The following is a 20,090-nucleotide window of genomic DNA, read 5'->3' as shown; positions in this document are numbered from 1 at the left end:
CTGTTAACATTCTACTATATGTGTCTGTACTATTATGTATGGATGATGCAAATGCCATCCCTAATATCTTGTTTGCATTGTTTTTGTAAAGATTGTTATTAGCATCCCTACATTTACTTCCTTTTTTGTAACATATTTTTTTTAAGTTGTATATATATATATTAAAGTTTGGGAATATTAAATCTTGCTTGTTTAACAACTATCTTGTGATCACACACAGACTTCAATATTAGTCATGAAACCACAATATAATTTTACAATAAGTTGTTTACTGACCAGTTCTTGAGACAGGTTTGGACTAGGAGTGGGATCGAATTCCTGACGAGAAACTACCAAATTCACAATTCCTCTAAGTGGAGTATTTCTCAAAATTTTAACAGCTTCTGTCTGGGACAGACCAGTCATTTCTATTCCATTAACCTGCAAACAGTATGACTGTTGGAACTTCTATTTTTTTTTATCAACTTGATAAATACCATTTACAATGTTCAAGCATGTTTGCAGTTTTATAATCAATTTCATGTAACATTTTTGGAACCTGAATAAACTTGGATCTTACACATAATAAAGTGGTAAATCGTTCAAACTACTTACTTCAAACAGTCATAGCATTATAGTTTCAATACTGTATGCAAGCTATTTAAATACTGTCAGGTTTCTAAGCTTCCCGAGGTACTCTGTACATAAACTATCAGTTTCTTTGCATTCTGCTGTATTTTTTGCAAACACTGCCATCTTCTAAGATTTCTGCTATATTCTGTAAATTTCTAAAGCTTTCTTCTGCATTCTATATACATTACCAGTTTCTTACACAATCTGCTATTATTCTCATGCAGCAGATAAGTTAAGAATGTGGTAACCTATATATAGAATACAACAGATAGTTAAAAAACAAAAACAAACTGGTAACTTATAAACGATGCAGCAGATAAGTTAAGAATGTGGTAACCTATACGTTTATAAGTTACCAGTTTGTTTTTGTTTTTTAACTATCTGTTGTATTCTATATATAGGTTCCACATTTTTAACTTACCTGTTGCATATCTGTATACAAGTTACCAATTTCTTAATTTATCTGCTGTATTCTTTATACAAGTACCAGTTAGCTAACCTTTCTGTTGTATTCTGTAAAAAAGTTACCAGTTTTTTAGCCTATCTGCTGCTGATAATTTCTTAATTTATCTGCTGTATTCTGTATGTAGATTATCAGTTTCTTAACCTATATGCTGCATTTTATAAATGTTACCTGTTTTAACTTGTCTTCTGTAAGTAATAACACTGAATCAATAGCTAAGCAAGTAGAACATCCATTTACCATCTATTATGGCTGTCTATGTAATTATATCTGTCTAAATAAAGAATGCACCATAACTCATGACTTTCCAGTACTGATACTACTGATAATCAAATCTTTCTCTATATACAGCTATATTTACACCACAATCCACAGTTTTTATTAATCTTTCTTTTCCTGATAGATACATCATTAATAATTTTTGATGTGTACACAGATTAGAAACTACAAAATCAATCTCCAATTCCAAACTTTCAAGTATTTTATATATATTTACAAAGGAAATCAGTTTAAATGAGGTGAAGATAAAGATGCGTGCATACATTCCTACCTACCTCTAAAAGCCTGTCCCCTGGCTTTAATCTGCCATCCTCAATTGCAGCACCTTTAGGAAGAATATTTTTTATATAAATGGGACAGTTCCCGCCTGCAGGATTGTCCCTTGTTGTTATGCTGAATCCAAACCCATCTGGTCCTAGGAAAAATGAAAAAAGATTTGTTATTGGTAATTACACATGTAATGGAATTAAAGCTATTCTATTTAAAACATATAATATTTCATTAATAAAAAAAAAAAAACATTGCTATTGTTTGTAGATCTAGCTGGATAGCTAACAAAAACATACTTTTGTGATGAATGATTAAGAAGGTTGGTGTCTAAGCAAAAAATTCCACTAGAAATTGTGCCTTTCTGAACATATATATATATATATATATATATATATATATACTACCGTCACTTAGTGACATTTTCAATCCAGCTAACACCTTTTAACCCTTTCTGGATGGAGATCATCATTGATATTCCTAGATTTTTTCCTTCTCACAATGAAGACATTTAACCATATTGTATAAAACTTAGCACAAACTTAATAAATACTATCTAGTTTCAGCTTTAAAAAATCCATATTGTACTTTTTTCCCTATGAAATTCCCAATATTTGTTGAGACACTTTTTTGTAAAAAAAACACTTCATTTATATTAGAATTTAAATTATTTCTATTTTTGATAACAAAGTCTCACTTTATATATCCAATCAATTTCATCTTGATTAATTTTAATTAACATTTCTCTTGAAACTTGTTTTGCTGATTGCAGTAGTTGCCTCTTATAGCTATAAATAATAAAAATATTGCATAAGCTGACAAAGATATATTGATGATCTAAAACCTGACCTTTCAAAATGGTGTAGCATCAGGGTAGGTAACAATATTTCAATAAATTATAAGTTATTTTATTTATGTGCATTGTATGAATCTAATAAACTTAACAATAAGATTCAATAAATAAAGATTTGAATAAGATTTAAGCCACCATTATAACCGTCACTACTGTACTCTCTAAGCCTATTAAATAAGTATTACCTAATGGCTTGTCATGGAAAAAAACTGCCACATCTATCAAACAAATATAATTTAACACAAAAACATTTTCAGGAAGATAAAAATCCCAGATCTGTGGTTTGTTCCTAAGTTCCTTAAACATCTACTAAATTTCATATCACTTTCCCACAAAACTATATATTGCTCCTTACACTATTTTATTCACGTTACTTTGATATAAGTAGTTTATAGTATTCTCTATCCAGTGGCATTTAAATTTTGCCTGTGGTTATTTTCAAAGCTGTCCTCCATTAATATTTGATCCCACCCTTTTATGACCTCATGGACTTGGTTAATTGTATTTTCAAAAGATGATAGTATTTTTTTCACCAAGTGGACTCAGATGACCAGAAATTTTTTTAAAGAATATATAAATGCATTTTTTACAAGTAAGACCCCTTAGAACTGTTTAAAAATGTGTAAGTTCGAACATATTCTACAATTTTCTTTATAAATTACTCTAAATAAATGTTACAAAATAACCATTATAAAATATTTTTAAATAAAATTGTTGTACTAGTTAGAATTATCATTTTAACATAAATTTTGAAATTTGATATGCAGGTCCAGAAAAAGAGTTAAAATTGAGGTTTTCAGGTGGTCATAGAATGGGTTTTGTTGTTCAATGAGGAGCTAATATCTTTTGTATTATAGCTAATACTATACATACTTCCTTACTTAGACATAAAAAGATTTATTAGATTCATGATGCTAGAAAAACACGTAGGTTCAAGAAGTCTTGGCAGAAATGAATAAAAACCCTATAACCCAGCACTTTTGAAATGTGGACCTTTCTTCTTCAGCCAGCTTGACAAGAGCTAATGTTAGTCTTGGTTATAATACTTCCATGATCTTCATATATATTTTATTACCTAGTACATTAAGTATAGTCCATGTTTTTCAATCCTATATTTTATCTGACATTGAGAAGCTTTCCCAAAGAATTAAGTATGGTTTGTTTTGAATTTCATGCAAGGCTACTTGAAGGCTATCTGAGCTAGCCGTCCCTAACTTAGCAGTGATAGACTAAATGGAAGGCAGCTAGTCAACACAACCCATTGCCAACTCTTGGGTTCCTCTTTTACCAACAAATAGTGGGGTTGACTGTCACATCACAATGTCCCCACAGCTGAAACGGCAAGTGTGTTCGGTGATGGGGATTTGAACCTACAACCCACATATTGCTAGTGTTTATTTAATACTCTAACTCAATAAAGACTCTTTTTGTAGCTGAAATTTTTTTTATTTTATATTCCTGTGTAAATGAGAAAACTGTTTTAATATTTTGATTTTATATATTTTTTTTCTAACCAATTAACAGTCAGAAGAGCTTACCTTTTGTCAACTGTATTGGAATCTTTCGTCCAATTTTTCTTGTGTTTGAGGTGAGAGGAATATTCTTATGACTTATTGGCACAGAAGATGGTATCTTTTTTGTTTGAGTTACTGTAGCAACTTTAGTGTTTAAACCTCCTGAAAAATATTAATGAAAGATAAAGTTCATTAAAGCACTTGTATTACTACAATCTGTTTTCATGTTTTAACCAAATAGAAACAGGTCAAAGGATTAAGAGAATATTTCACCACATGTATATTTAACCTTATGTACACCAGATAATATCTATAGAATAGCTGAATTCCTGTCATGTTATGGTAAATGCTGAATAATGTTTCTTCTCAAAATTAAATGTAAATAAATGTTTTATGAACATGTTTTCAAAAAAATAATATTATTGTAACAATATATGAATAAAGGTTTATCCTTTTTCTAGTATTTCACAAAAACAACATTTTTTGTATATATTTGGTTATATCCTGTAAGTGGCGTGGTCCTTGATTAGAATTTTCACTTATATTTTATGTTATGTTCAAATGTTCTTCTTCATAAAGCCTTACAGACTGCACCATGTGAAAAACCTGGCTCTCGAAGAAATATTCCTACATCATCAAATGTCTAACCCTGCAACTTATTAACTGTGACAGCAAAGGCAGTGAATTTTCTGGTAAAGGACAAATTCACAAAGGTATAACTTTTCATTAAAAAAATGTATTGTAGCACCATCTATTGCATTGAAAAGACATTTGTTTGAGACACATGGTCACTTGAGTTTACTATATATGATATTATCCCTTATTTAATGTATATTTGTATTCATATTGTTCCAAATATTCAAAGATGGTGTTGTAAATATGATAATAAACATATAAAGAAATAAATATAATAATAAAAAATTGACATAAAATCCTGACTTGACTGGGATTTGAACTCGAGACTTCTATTTGAGACAAACCACTGAACCAATTTGAATGTAATCAACATAGAACTGAGCTTTACCAACAAAGGGAGCATTCTGAACAGAGAGCAGATTTTATTATATAGTTTTTTCTCACAAAATCTCTTCAAAGCTTCCTGTAACCAAATGTATTTCACTTTGTTGGAAGCCAAACAACAACAATAAAAGAAACATACCTCGTTCTTGTCCCTCCACCAAGTCTGTTCTTTCTTCTTCATTATTAGACCTTTTTCTCTGAACTATGGGCTTTGGGTAGACAGGAGGAGGAGGTTTTTTAGGCCTTTGAGCAGAGCCTGTAGACAGTGAATTCTTTGCCAGACGTATCCTAATTTCTGGGTCTCTTAGTGCATCCTTAAATATTTCTTGGGCTTTTTTGAAACTAACATGGAGCAAACTTTGCCCATTGATATCAACAATACGGTCTCCAATATGGAGTCGGCCATCTCGATCAATTCTGCCACCAGGTTCAACTCCCTGTACCACAAGTCCCATATCCCTATCACAAGAAATATTAAATTTTCACTTATTTCAATTAACCCGAAAGTAGGCTATCCACAAAGTGCACATATACTACAGAATGGTGTTGATGCACAAGTAAAGTATTGAAATGTGATTATATATTGTTCAGGTAGTAACAGCTTGGACATTTTTAAACATTTAGTAACCGTAATTGAAAAAAATAAGTAGTTATTGTCTTCTTTTCATTTAAGGATCATCTTATCAAAATAAATATTTCTTAGTCCGTTTTGAAAAATAATATTCTTACCTTTTTTAAAGTTCTGAATATACAAAGGGCATATATAGATATTATAATTCATGGATTGAAATAAAATTAAAAGGAAAGTGCTCAAGGAACATGCCATACCATATTCATGGACATAGCCCATTGTGTCAAACTTGTTTGCAATTGATTCAGAAAATAATGAATACACACACACAACTTAAAAGTGCAAGTCACTCTCAAACCCCACATCAGCAGCCTGGAAAAGTAGCTTATATTAACTTATCCAGTGGTATTGGTGGAAGGATACAAGGTGCTAGACTTACACAGGAAATTGTTGCTGCCATAAGTAGGTAACCATTGGCAAGACCGTAAAACAATCAAGTAAAAAGAGAGAGAGAGACTGAACATGATGAAGTTGGGATGTAAAAGTATGAGGACTCTTCCACATAAAGACCCATAGGATTTCCTCCAGAAACCTAGCCTTTTAAGTCAATGAAATAGAAAGATGCCTCACTTGAAAAGTTCACTCCATAGCATTTCAAAAGTGATTATAGGCATAAACAAGAGGGAATCTTCAATAGCTGCAAGTGTAATTAGATTTCAAATAGGTCAAGAGATGGAACTATGAGCTAAAAGTTTGTAACTGAAAAAAGCTCAGAGCCCAAAATTCTGAGGATGAAAGGATCAATTTGGTAATATCAAGACACATGGTAGTGTGTCATTAACAAGTGTGATAGTCTAGCAATTTTCCACCTACTGTATCCCAGACTGTGGTAATCCAAACTATCACATATTTTCAGAGGATGTGCTATATTGGACTCTTACTTCACATACCAAATTTCAAGGCAATCAAATAAGACATACCTGAAATATAGCATCTTCAATTTTTATTGAGCTTCTTCCTTTTGTTTTCTTCACACCGAAAGTATGAAAATTTTATTTGATAGAAAAACATACTTAACTTTTATGGATTTTTTTTTTCAAATTTGGTACACTGATAGATCTTTACAACCTACAATTTTGAGTCTCATTTGGTGTAAATATAAGCCACATGTGCAAATTTTTTTCAACAAAAACCACTCTAATTTTATGAAAAATTGGGGCAAAAAGTCATGTGAGCTATCAGTCTAACATTTTTACTACAGCTTCACCTAAGAGTAAAAGTAGAATATTTTTTTTCAGTTAGCTAGGTCGTATATGTTGTTTTACCCACCATCATGCTCAAAGTTGGACAAAAAATGCAGCCTGGCTAAGTAATGAATGAATATTTGCTGTAAAATTCTTATCAATGCTAGAAGTGTAGCTACCAGTTTGGCTGCCAATTTTGATTGTATTCCTTTAAGTCGCAACACTCAATCCTTTTTTGGCTGCACCTTTTTTCTCACACCTAAGGTGTTTTTGATTAAATTCTGTTTGCACAAGACAACTGATCTGTAAGAAGCTCCATGAACATTAAAGAATAAACTGATCTCATGAGAATTCCCAGGTAGAATAGACACTTAAGCTGACATACAGATGAGACTTACACAGCATGGTCATCTAAGGCACTTGCATGACCAAAGTTAATGTTTAATGTACATTTTGTCAGGTGCAGTATCTGATGAAGGCCAAAACTGAAACGTATTGTGACGAAAGATTTGCTTCAGACACCAAAGCATTTAGTACAACTGCAAAAGCCCAAGATGCATAGAAATGTGGCTGATATATTTATTAAATGAAGACACCAGGTAGAAAACAAATCTTTAAAATAAAAAAAACATTCCAAGTCCTAAAGTCCAACATAATACAAAACAAATGTGAAGTAACACATGATAATATGGATGTCACTGTTAAAGAAATGAGATTGTCTACATAAAGCCTCAGGCATGAGATGAACTGATGGAAAAACTCCAAGGTAAAATTTATATATTCATGAAGTCTGACAAACATGATTTCTATAAAGAAATTTAGCAGAAGACAACAGCCGAGGAGAAAAACTTATGTTGTCAAAACCAGATGTACAAAAACTTCAAATAAAAAGAAAACAACCAGAAAGAAACTGAAAAATTTAAAGATTTTTCCCATTCTAATCATAGAAAAAAAGACTAGTCTGAATAGCAACATCAGGTAATGGCATAAAACACAAAGATCTTGGTGCAGAGATATTCTGGCTCAAATGAACAAGCATCAGGGGCAAGTAAATAGGTCCAAAATCTGATTCTTGGAAAATGAAATACACAACATCCTTCTGTAACCCTACTCAAGGAAAATGAAACTAATAATTATAACAACATACAACAAAAACCTCAGATGTGGCTTCAGACTGTAATTTCAGCAAAGAAACAAGATGCCTAAGAATTGGAATAAATAATAATTCTGTAATCATTATTCACCTTCTGCAAGGTTTTAGGGTCACAGATGGATGTCAAAGCCTCAGAAATCAAGTAATACTCTTCTCATACAAATATTGTTTCACAACCATTTAATGACAAGAAATATCTGAATTCATTTCATAATCAGAAAGAAAAAAAAATCTTGAGTTTCCTGTTTGAAGATTAGTTTCAAAGAAAAGGGGAAATAAAACTAAATCAAAAGAAGTTCAACCTATTAATTAGGCTAAAAGCATTATCATAAGATTCACAAAGTGAAAACACACAAGTTTACATTTTGAAGTGCTATAAGAAAAAATGATCACAAACTACATAAATGCTGAAGACTAGTGTTGATAGTGATTAGATAATTTAGATAGAAAGCATGAGTGTATGATCAGTTATATGAAAATCTAAAGAGAGGTTGAGATTAAAAAGAGAATGCAAACTGCAAATAAAGAAAACTAGGGATAAAAGATGGAAGTAAAGAGAATGGATCTCAATTTTTACAAAACCAATAGAAATAGTAACATAATAATACAGGTAAGACATTTTATTTGAATTAATATTTACTTACCTCCCATTTGAGTCATAATCTGGTACAACATGGATACCTAAAGGCCCTGATTCATTCTTCAGGATTATAGGATTTTCCCTATAAAATCAAAATCAGTACCAAAAAAATCAAAATCAACTTGATAACCACAAAAACCTGTAAAACATAAAACTGAATAAACTATAATAAACCCAAAAAGGATGTATTACAATTTTAATGTTCATAGTGCATGAAATAGATTAACTTTTAGAAATAAATATTTCACAACTGTATACTTGGATAATAAAGATGCTTTTGACATAGGTATATATGCTGAAACACTGGACATCAAAACAATTTAACCTAGTGTCCTGGATTTAGTAGTAATTTATTTTTAATACTGAAGAAACAATTTGGAGGTGTCTTTATACTATTAATGATAAACTTGCTTATGTTCCAATAGCTGAAATACTTTATAAAGTCTTTGCATATTTTCAAGTATTTTATTTTTTATTCTTCTCTCTTTGTGCAACATGCTGTATGTAATATGTGAAAATATTCTAAGAAAACGGTGACATCAAGGAGTTTTACACTTAACTTTATATTTCAATATTTCAAAGCTTGAAAAACTGTTTTAATTGGGTATCTCTGATCCTGCAGTATTTTTATTGAATTAGTATACTTTGACAAACTATTTTAATTGAGCATTTCTGATCCCGCAGTACTTTTACTAGATCTATATATTTTGACACACTACTGTAATTGAGTATTTTTGATCCTGCAGTATTTTTATTGAATTAGTATACTTTGACAAACTATTTTAATTGAGCATTTCTGATCCTGCAGTACTTTTACTAGATTTATATATTTTGACACACTACTGTAATTGAGTATTTCTGATCCTGCAGTATTTTTACTGAGGGTTGTTCAAGTTTCTATGGAGATAAAATTGATTGGGTTGTTTACAGACAGCTTAAAATGTCTGATGCAAATAGCAAAATCAATAGCACAGCTACTTGCGAATCTTTTTGTGACTCTGAAGAAAGCACAGACAAGATAAATGGAATAACAAAGGATTTGTAGTATCATCGAAAAATTTACCTAAGCTGAAACTTACTTTAAATGTGAAAATACTGGTAATATGCCAAAGACTTCAAGTAATAGTATTCTGAAAGAGATACCAACCCCTGGAAACTGTCATTGTGAGAAGAAAAAAAAAAACCTTTGTGACTACAAACAAAGCTGTGAAAGAGAAACTTAGAACAACTTGGAAACTCTAACAGAACACAAGAACATAAAAGAAAGAAGAGTGGTAGCACTAGTCAATTGATTTACAGAATTTCAAAGAAAAGTTAAGCAATAATGAAAACAGTTATTCTAATCTGTAATTGGAGCTTGCTTTCATAGTGACAAGACCAAGAGTTTTTAGAGACAATGAAGAAATGTGACATCATAGCTAACAGGATGGTAGATCTACTGATGCTATTATGTATTAAATCCAGAATTCATCTTTAAAGCATCTTGTCAATAGATTTGTTTTAGAAATATAACTGAGTTCAGATTTTCCCACAATAGTTTAACTAAAAAATATGCAATGTGTGTTATAGATGAAGACAAAAAGCAATGGGTCAACCTAACGTGAGGGTAGCTGAAAATCCAGAACTGAGTTAAGAGGATAGTGAAATTTTAAATAATTTTACGAGTCACTTCTGGAGTCTCATCCAACATACAAGTGTTGAACCTACTGTTAAATGTATGAAACATATACATATTTAGGAGAAAAACCATCCTAACAGATAGTGACTTGTTATTCAACAGACCTTAAGATGTTCTGGTAAACATGTTATTCATTCAGGCTGTATGTGTCAATATCCTATGGTTAAAAGTGAGAAGATGCAAAAAAACCACAAAACAAAGAACAAAGCTTCCTTGAGAAACATTGGGCACACAGAAAACCAGGATAGCTTATTTCCATCTTCCACTAGAGAGAGAATGGTACAACTACAGATTGTTGAACCAGTTTGTTGTGTATGTAAACAAAGCAGCAATACATGAAGTTACAAGTTACATGTTAATATCTCTCGTGTTCAGAACAAAAGGTGCTATTGAACATACTCTACGGCTGCCCAAAAGATGATGACAGGTACATACAAACCTACTGACTAAATCATATTAGAAGGTACCATTGACACTGTCCATGGATTGTGGGAAATGGATCTGGCTAGTGCCAAGACATTGCTTACAGAATTATTCATTCAGTTTACCTAAGAATAAAATTAACTAACAAGGCAAAAATTAAATATTATGTGGCAACTTATTACACTATATAGTAACTTATCAAGTATAGCTTTAACTAAACAACAAAATATAAGAATTATATTGAAATTAGCTCTCCTAACAAAATAATATATTTTCTACAACACGGTAACAAGAAATGAGAATTTTGAAATTTAGGATGAGAATATATATATATATATATATCTTTAACCAACATTTCTTTTAACACATTGTGATATGTAACAAAATATTTATAATAAAAAAATTTACAAAGTGTTGAAAATATCTTCAAATGTAACTAATAAAAAAATTTAAATACTAGAAACTAAAATAAAGAAAAATACATCTCTTTGTTTCAATTGTGCCAGGCCTGAAGGAAGTGTTAAAATAAAATTTAAACAAAGCCAACCTGTCCTCACTTCCACCAGATGACTCACTATCTCTATCTCTTGACTGATCAGGTGATGTTCCCGGCCCACCAAGTGGTTCTTTTCTAGCATCTTGCATCTAGATTTTCACAAAATAAAGCTTATAAGATCACACACATTTTAACTTAAAAGTTTACTAAACTCTTCCTCATCTTCTCTTTACATTCTTTCTCATCCTAGAATGCACAATCATCAAGAAATTATGTTCCATGAATTTAATAATAAAAAAATCTCAAATTATTTATCTTTTTTATTGCTTATATCACAACAGTATAATACCAAAATACAAACACGCTACATGAAGAGCAAAGTTCTGTTCAATTTTAGATTTGAAACCCATTTACAATTTCTTTATTTTGGGGCAAAATAATTCAGAAATTTTTCCATTAAAAAAAAGATACTCATCACAATAATAAAGTGTAAAAACCAAACAATTAAGTTACCTTTTGTGTCAGTAAAGAAAATCCTAGACCTATTTTATTTTGTTAACATTACCAGCTCACTTATCTATCAAGAGCAAAATGACAAAGTCTGAATCTTACTCAGCAACCTGCTTCCATGTAGGAATTATCAAGTCATACAGCCTGAAGTCCCAAGTCAAATGATACTTTTAATTGTAACAGAAACTGAAACTTACACCAGCTTGTTAGGTAAAGAGATATATGCAAATTATATGTTTCATAATACTTCAACAATCTATTTAGTCAGAGAATATCTGAGCTCAAACACACAAATGATTAGTTAGTCTTGTATTCCCAATCCATTTGTTTTCAATTTGAGATGGCTGTTTTAAATCTGAAGAGTGTTTGTAGCCTCAAAATGTTAATGGAGTTTCAAATTAATCGTGAACATCAACAGTTTTATGTAGAGTACATGAAGGTGAGTAATATTGTCACTAACCAATCTCCAGCTTTCTGTTACATGTTGATGAATGTTGTATGTAGTGTCTTGTTTGACATTTATCAAAATATTAAGGAACAATTTGAAAATACATCCTCTCAAATATTGATTATTTTATTGAAGTTGTTTTTATTTCATCTGCCTTACAAATATTAGTGAAAAAAAAAATTGTCTATTTCCAAAAGCTTCCTATCTCAATATTTATAGCCTCAAGTTTTCTTAAATTCTCATTAAAAAAATTTAAATTATATAATTGTTAACTTAAACCAATTATTTAACATTTTAACATATATTAGAGACTACTTACTTGAAAAATTAAACAATTACTAAAAAATGTTTTTTAAAGGTTGGCCCCCCCCTTAACTTCTTAAACCCAATTAACCCATCGGACAATGACAGCGTCCATTAACGCTTACGTCTATTTGGCTGAAAACTAATCCAAACCATGTTATTATCCACCTTTTATAAATAGACCCGAAGTTCCATGAAGCATTGTCGTCTGTTTTAAAACAAATTTCAGATCAACAGTAGAATGTATAAAAATTACGAGTTTAAGGAGTTGAAGCTATCTTAAACTAATGTCTCTGTTTATGTCTACCAAAATACACCAAACTTTTATTTACTCTGAGAAGTTGTGCATCAGCTGCTTCTTCCCAGCACAAGTTATTAGAGCCACTGCCCAAAATAGATAATCTTTCGGAACCTTGACCAACTCTTAAAAACCCTGTGTTTTCTTCTTCAGTTTCATCTTCTGCTACATTAACAACCAAGTCATTCTCAGAAGAACCAAAGCTGTTGCCCTGTTAAAAAGAAAAATGTTGTGAACAACAAAGACAGGAAAAATCTGTTTAAACTTCTTAAACAATTTTGTTGAACAGAAAAGAAATAAAAATAATTATAAATTACCATTTTTAACATTTAAATATTAATGTTATTAAAGTGAAACTGATCTACAGCCAAAAGATTTTCAGCAATTTCATAGAATTAGTTTGGTGTTTAACATCAGTAAAAAATTTTAAATGGTTTACCATATTAGATATTCAATTGTGGTATTGCTTCAGAAATTAGGGTTGAGAATCTTTATAAATAGACAACTCATTTATCTTGATGCTTTTTAACTCTTTGATAGCAGCAGGCATTCACTGTTACAAATACAATCTTTAGTTGGTAAAATGGTAAAAATGTGGAACCACTATCTGATGATCAAATTTATCAGCTTCCAGTAGACAAAAAAAAAAGCTACAGAAATGTGTGGAGAATACAGTTTTAGACTGTACTCATGTTTATTCACAAGGTTGGTTTGGTTTGTTCTGAATTTTGCATAAAGCTAAATGAGGGCTATCTGCACTAGTTGTCCCTAATTTAGCAGTGATAGACTACAGGGAAGTTAGTTAGTCAACACCATAAACTGCCAACTCTTGGACTACTCTTTTACCAATGAATAGTGGAATTGACCATCACATTATAATGTCCCTATGGCCGAAAGGGCTAGCGTGCTTGGTGTGATTGGAATTTGAACCTGCGACCAGCAGGTTATAAGTTGAGCACCCTAACCACCAGCAAAAATATTATTAAAATCACATAATGCTGTTCAAGAACATAATGTGATCTTGTATTCCAAGTTTTGAATTTAAAAAGTGAAAATCAAAAGCATTCCTTCAAAATCAAGTTTTATTAATACTTTGATTTTAACTTTTTGTAGGCAGATTAATTTTATATTATAATACTAAGGGAAATTAACCTTTTCTTGTATGATAGACATAGCTCTATCATTTCTGTCACCTATAGTTGTTGTAGGCAAAAATTATGTAATATTGTGTTGAATCAATTACACCAGCAAGAACTAAGAATACTTGTACTGATTATATAAAAAAATTATGTAGAATGAGTTTTTCAACTCAACAGTAAATTTAAACTTTATCAGTAGTTAGACCCTCTTAAGTGCCAAAATTCCAATACTTTGATAAGTCAACTTTAGTACTATTGTAAAAGTTCTTTTTTTCCTTTTGCAGAGATGTCTTTACCTTTCCTTGAAAGAACAGAAAAATTTATCCTACAATTTGAAGATATTTTCTTCATGCCAGACTTCAGCTCTATTTTATGTCATAATTTCTCTACTCACACTAGATTCAGATATTTTATTGGAATAAATTTATGAAAATTGTCAACATTATAAATCTTTACACCTACAAACCTGAAATAAATGCTCATGATTTGAAATGGTAAGGGGAATGTTGAAAGTAACTTACAAAAAAATCTAATTCCCATGTTTCATTTATAACTTCACTAGGAAGTGGAAAGTATGCTTTGGTTTATTCCAAATTCATATAAGCCAACATTGGCATTTGTGATTATATGGGTTATATTTTGTTGTTAATGTTGTTTGTTTGAGAACAAAACCACATAATGGTTTACGTGCACCATGGGAATCAAACACCAAATTTTACAAGTGTTAAATCTTATCACTGATATACCAGGAGAGGTTATATTTTGAAATAATTAAAGCAATAAAGGCTGATATTGATGTATTTAAGTAGCATTGAATGCATATTAAATTTTTAAACATTACATTATTCTCATTTTTACTTAATATACATTGAATTAGAGCATGTATTAAAACTTAATGTGTTGAAAAACTAAAGAAAAACTTTAGAAACACATTACCACAAAAATTCATACCTGCACAGATCTTGAGGTCCCACTTGTATCATTGTCCATGATGACCGCTGCAGACCATCTTTTGGTTGGGTCAGCACTGGCTGGACTGGGTGAGATACAGTTAAGTGCTGGTTCACTGCCTCTTCTTACATGAAGTGGTGTCACACCTAAGGAAGAAGAATCACCAAGTAAAAAGTTAAAAAAATGTCATCTTTAACTGTTAGAAGAAAAAACAATCCAGGTCACTTATTAAGATACATTTCTTAGGAAAGGTTCTTTTGTCTGTGACAGTATAACCGAAAAAAACAGTCCAATGGCTAATTATGATGTCTATAATTGCTTGTTCTTGCCTCTAAAAACATTTGACAAAACTATAAACAAATTATAAACCAGTGGTTTTCAAAGAGTGGGCTGGTCCAAAATCTAAGTCACTGATGCACAACAGCATGGCCAAATGCCATATGAAAGAACACAAAAGTTTGAGAGTCATTGTCTTAAACTAATGAATCTTGACTTGAACTGATGATCAACATTTGTGATCATATCACACCAATGAACTGAGATCAAGTACCAAAAAAATACTACTTACTATCTATTCTAATCATCATGTGTACTTGAACTCCTATCTAGAATTTCCATAATACCCAATTAACATAAATCAATAGTCACAGGTTCACAACAAACACCAGCTTCTTAAGCTAACAATACAAACACAACACTGGGTGAGCAGTCAAGGTCAAATTTGAAACACAGTTGGATTCCAGGGACAGAATGGCTTGCTAACTAGACACTACTTTTAACAGATTACAATGTAAAGTATTCTGACTTGTCCAGAACTAGAACTCCAGACTTCTGACTTACACATTTAAGCCCCACATTAACTGTAAACCATTTCACATTCTGGCTACACATTATTACAAAATAAAAAACATAGGATAAAAGCATAACACAGTGAGGGAAATATTTGTCAACTATCACACTTAATAAGATGTTAAAGAGAAACATTCTAAAAAACTGTGGTAGGAAACAAAACAAATTTGAAATTTAATCTGAAAAGTTTGTTAAAATTTTCACTTCTTTTCTCACCAGTTTAAGCTTACAAGCTTTCATATAAACAGCAGTTTTCAAAATACAGAGAGATTGATGAGATCTAAATAGTTTAACTCCATCTATATATATAGATTTTTTGATTATTTTTTTTTCTATATGCAATGTTTGGATTCTGGTCATCCAGACTGAATTTACAAAATTCTGCAAGTTTTAGTATTACAGGTTACATGTAGCATACATTTCAAACAGCTTAAGATACTTGAAATACTTCCAAAAAAATAAATCATTGCATATACACCATTTATATAGTAGTATGTTCAAAGATACTTGGTTTGCGGTATGTAAGGAATTTAGTTAGTCGGTATATATACCATCTACTTTGTCATTCATTATTGTCCCTGTTGATGTTCAAACTTCACTCAGGCTGTACAAACTAAAAACATGTTTATTATTCTAACTACATTGTTACAGGTTGCAAAGAATTGTGGAATAATACCAAAAAAAGTAAATGATTTGGTCTAATTGTTTTTTGTTGTCTTTTTTTATCAAGTATTTCTTAAAGATATATCATCACAGAAATGATAAATCTTACCAGATGATATATGGTCAGCTGTGATCTCAACATCATTTTCAGTGTACGGATCTTTCTTCTCATGATGGGTATCTTCACTTCCCCTAAAAATGTCTGGACTTTCTGTTCCCACAGAGCTGGCACTCGTACCATCTCCTCCATTATGAGATAAAAATGGAGAACCTTGCTCTTCATAGATGGCAATTATCTACAAGTAAAACATAACAGACTATAAATTTACATCAATCTTAATAACAAGTTATAGGAAGTTATCTTATCATATATAAACTGACTATAAAATAAACCACCTGCTACACTGTTTTATGTATAAAAATTCAATATTGATATGTTTCAAAGTACTTGAATATTATCTATCTATATACATGCATACAAGTAGAATCACCAATGATACCAGTTTTAAGACGTAAATAATTTGGCTAATATTTCTAGGCTTATTAACCATATTTAAAGTAATACATTACCATTACTAATCACTTCAGAAAGTGAATCTCCATTCATTTAAACCACTCTTTTCTTTCATTTTTTAAAGAATAATGAGTGATATGGTTATGAAGTGTAAACTTGCAAAACACATATTAAGTTTTTATCTTGCTGAACAGCAGTGAGGTATTATTCAAAATTATTAATGAATTTTTTTAAAGTTTAATAAAAAAGCTAAATAAGTTCTATTAGGTAGTGCATTTTTAATGATATCAGTGCACACAATAAACACATTTTAAAACTGTAATTTACTATTACTTCTTCATGCCAGCTACAAACACTGAAAGAGATAAACCCAAGGGGCATTATTAGGACTCTCATAGTCAAGTGAATCACAATAGATAATTCACAGAGATTGGGTAAAACTGAATTACTTTGGGAGGAGGAGGTTTAAGTTCTTTTATTGTTCCATACAAATAAAAAAATAATGTCTCAATTTAGACTAATTTTATCGTGTGTTTTTTTTCTGGACAGCAACACTCTATTCAAACAAAATGTTTAAAGAAAAAAAAATATTTTAAATATTTATGGGAAGACTTAATCACAAGTTACTTCATTAACTTTACGACAAAAATACTTGAACATTATGTTTAGTGAATCAGCGAAGTCCTTCCACCTTACAAGAATTGGCTGAAAAATATTCATAACATTAGATAAAGAAATGTGTATAACAAACAATACCTTACCGTTATCCACATTTACAAGGGTTTGTTACAACTAAAAATATTGTTTAAAAAACAACCACGTGTAGGTGTGGCTGTACACACAAAATCAACTGATCCCTTTCGATTTCAAAACAGATTCACGCCCAATATCCACTAACACGCACGCGACTGACGTAAATACGATATCGAAATTGTTTTTTGTTTTTTTTAAAGAAATAATCGCACACATAAACAGGCACTGTGTGACGATCACTCGCTTTAAATACACGTTACTTTGTCAACAGGCCAGCGGAGTTACTAACACCCTAACCCTCGCTAGAATTCAGCAACACGATCATCTACGGCTCGGGTTATTATGGCAGTGGATCACATTACTTGTGGGAGGGGAGAAACTGCAGGAATTAAAATCGTCGGGTGGCAAACGAAAACGTTCAGCATCTCCGATGGCGATGTACACAACTTGCCACGTTTCGTACGCGACTGTTAGGTCGCCTAGTTTCACATAATAAATACATGCTTGTGGTGCTGAAAAACTTTCACAAATCTCATCTCTTATCGTTTACATCCATCCCAAAACGTCACTGAAAATAATGATGAAATGCAGCTCGAAGTAATGTTAAAGAAGTGTTGCACTCGAAGTACAGTGTGCTAACGGTTAGTCCTACCAAAGAAACGTACACAAGTCAAGAACAGTTTGTAAAAAAAAAGAGTCACAGAATTATATAGGCTTAACTAAATGGTACACCACAAACTGATGATCCAAGCTACATACCAAAATTAAATCACCAAAACAAGTAAGTATATAAGCTACGACAGCAGTTACAACTTTTCCTTCAACCTAGCCACACTTCACCATTACTAAGCACAAAATTAGTGTGCTGAATGACTCATCGCTTAAAAGTTTTTTCATGCCCCCAATGTTCAGCCATCCTCCAGTGAACCTACTGATGTCCCAAATGCCTTTTGACATCAATTAACAGTCAATAAAATATTGTTACGCCCACTTCTTTATTCAATGCAATTTGTTTGTTTTTTCAATTGGGCTACTAAAACAATTCCATTCATAAAATCCTAGGTAGTAGTGGAAACACTTGGAAGACAAAATCAAACTCTTCTGGCTTTCTCAACTGAGTAACTCTTCAGAAGATTTAACTTGTTTATATTAGAATAATTTTTTTGTAACACCAAAAGTTACTTAGTATAAAATATGCAAAGTGTTTAAGTAAATTATAAATTTTGGCTATAACTGGGACAACTTACTGTCTGGTAGATTCAAAACGTTTCAACTGAAACTTGATTGGTATGTTTTAATTATCAAGCATCTGAACAAAAGTTTGTACTACGTGTTTATAAAGAGTGGTTACGTGTGAAACTTTTCGGCAGTGTGGGTAGATAACGTTATGAAAATGTTCAAGAGATGGTCTGACAACTGTGTGAAAATTGTCCAAGAGAAAGTGGGCTGACTACTGTGTGAAACTTGTCCAAGAGAAAGTGGGCTGCCAACTACGTGAAAACTGTTCAAGATAACATTGGCTGACAACTGTCCAAGGGATATTGGGTGACAATTGCCGGAGTGAGTTAATTATTAATAATAACTTCAGTGTTAACTACACCAGTGCCGACGAAACTTTTCGATTAATACCAAGGCTCTTCATGACGGCTGGGATAAAATAAACAGAGTAATAGTTGAGACGCCACCTATGTTAGCAAACCGCTTGACAGCAACGATCCGATGTGAACTGGATTAATATGGTGAAGTGTAAGTTATCATCAACATAAGTCGTAACACTCCAGTATCGGGGTAAGGATTTTTTTAACACTAGCAGATCTAGCAATTCAAATCATCACTATCTACACAGAATAACTGCATTACAAGTTCATACGGCGTATACAAACTAAGTGTTTCTTGAATATAATTTGAAGTATTCAAACCCTTTGATTGGTATCAAGTATTTGTGTGCATACGAAAAGTTAAACTCGTGTTTGGTCTCGGCCCGCTTTTCTAGGACGAAAGGATTTCGAGAAATGTTTATCTGCGTCGGTTACCCCACGTGCTAAGCTGAAATAAAATACATTTTCTCCCACCAAAAAACTGAGAAAGAAAACGTGACCAAAACTTAATAAATGATACTGTCCTGCTAGTAGAGAGAGTTAATCTATGTATTTCTGAGGGTTTTTGGGTTATTTCACTACAGTACGTATGGTATTAAGCATTGCAAATAAGATTATTACACCACTAAAAACATATGTTGCTTTAACTGGACGTAATTTCTCAGTATCCTTCTGTTAAAGTGTTATTGAAAAATTCTCAATGGCGGTATTGATGCTTTTCCTGTAAACCCCCGGATGTATGGGGGTAAGAGCTGAGTTTGTTTGTTTGTTATGGATTTCACGCAAAGCTACACGAGGGCTATATGCGCTGGCCGTCCCTAATTTAGCAGTGTTTGTTTGTTTGTTTGTAA

At 31.6% G+C, this 20,090-nt stretch overlaps 1 protein-coding gene across 7 annotated transcripts in view; it reads right to left on the bottom strand.

Annotated features, from left to right (window-relative positions):
• The window catches only part of LOC106464974 (partitioning defective 3 homolog), a 128,135-nt gene that overhangs the window by 32,783 nt on the left and 75,262 nt on the right, over positions 1–20,090 (bottom strand). For 6 of the 7 annotated variants that reach the window (XM_022392792.1, XM_022392788.1, XM_022392790.1 and 3 more), the window contains exons 3-11: positions 16,484–16,670; positions 14,863–15,008; positions 12,807–12,983; positions 11,265–11,362; positions 8,621–8,698; positions 5,148–5,467; positions 4,013–4,150; positions 1,630–1,769; positions 277–420 (exon numbers count right to left, since the gene is read on the bottom strand). In XM_022392792.1, the coding sequence (XP_022248500.1) occupies positions 277–420; positions 1,630–1,769; positions 4,013–4,150; positions 5,148–5,467; positions 8,621–8,698; positions 11,265–11,362; positions 12,807–12,983; positions 14,863–15,008; positions 16,484–16,670 (1,428 nt within the window). Of the gene's footprint in view, positions 1–276; positions 421–1,629; positions 1,770–4,012; positions 4,151–5,147; positions 5,468–8,620; positions 8,699–11,264; positions 11,363–12,806; positions 12,984–14,862; positions 15,009–16,483; positions 16,671–17,649; positions 18,200–20,090 lie in introns of those variants that run through there. The other variant, XM_022392795.1, reaches the window with a different exon arrangement.

The sequence above is a fragment of the Limulus polyphemus genome, unplaced genomic scaffold (assembly GCF_000517525.1).
Source record: "Limulus polyphemus unplaced genomic scaffold, Limulus_polyphemus-2.1.2 Scaffold1798, whole genome shotgun sequence".
Lineage (NCBI taxonomy): Eukaryota > Metazoa > Arthropoda > Merostomata > Xiphosura > Limulidae > Limulus > Limulus polyphemus.
Note: the sequence above shows the minus strand (reverse complement) of the source record. Positions and strands in the feature narration are given on the sequence as shown.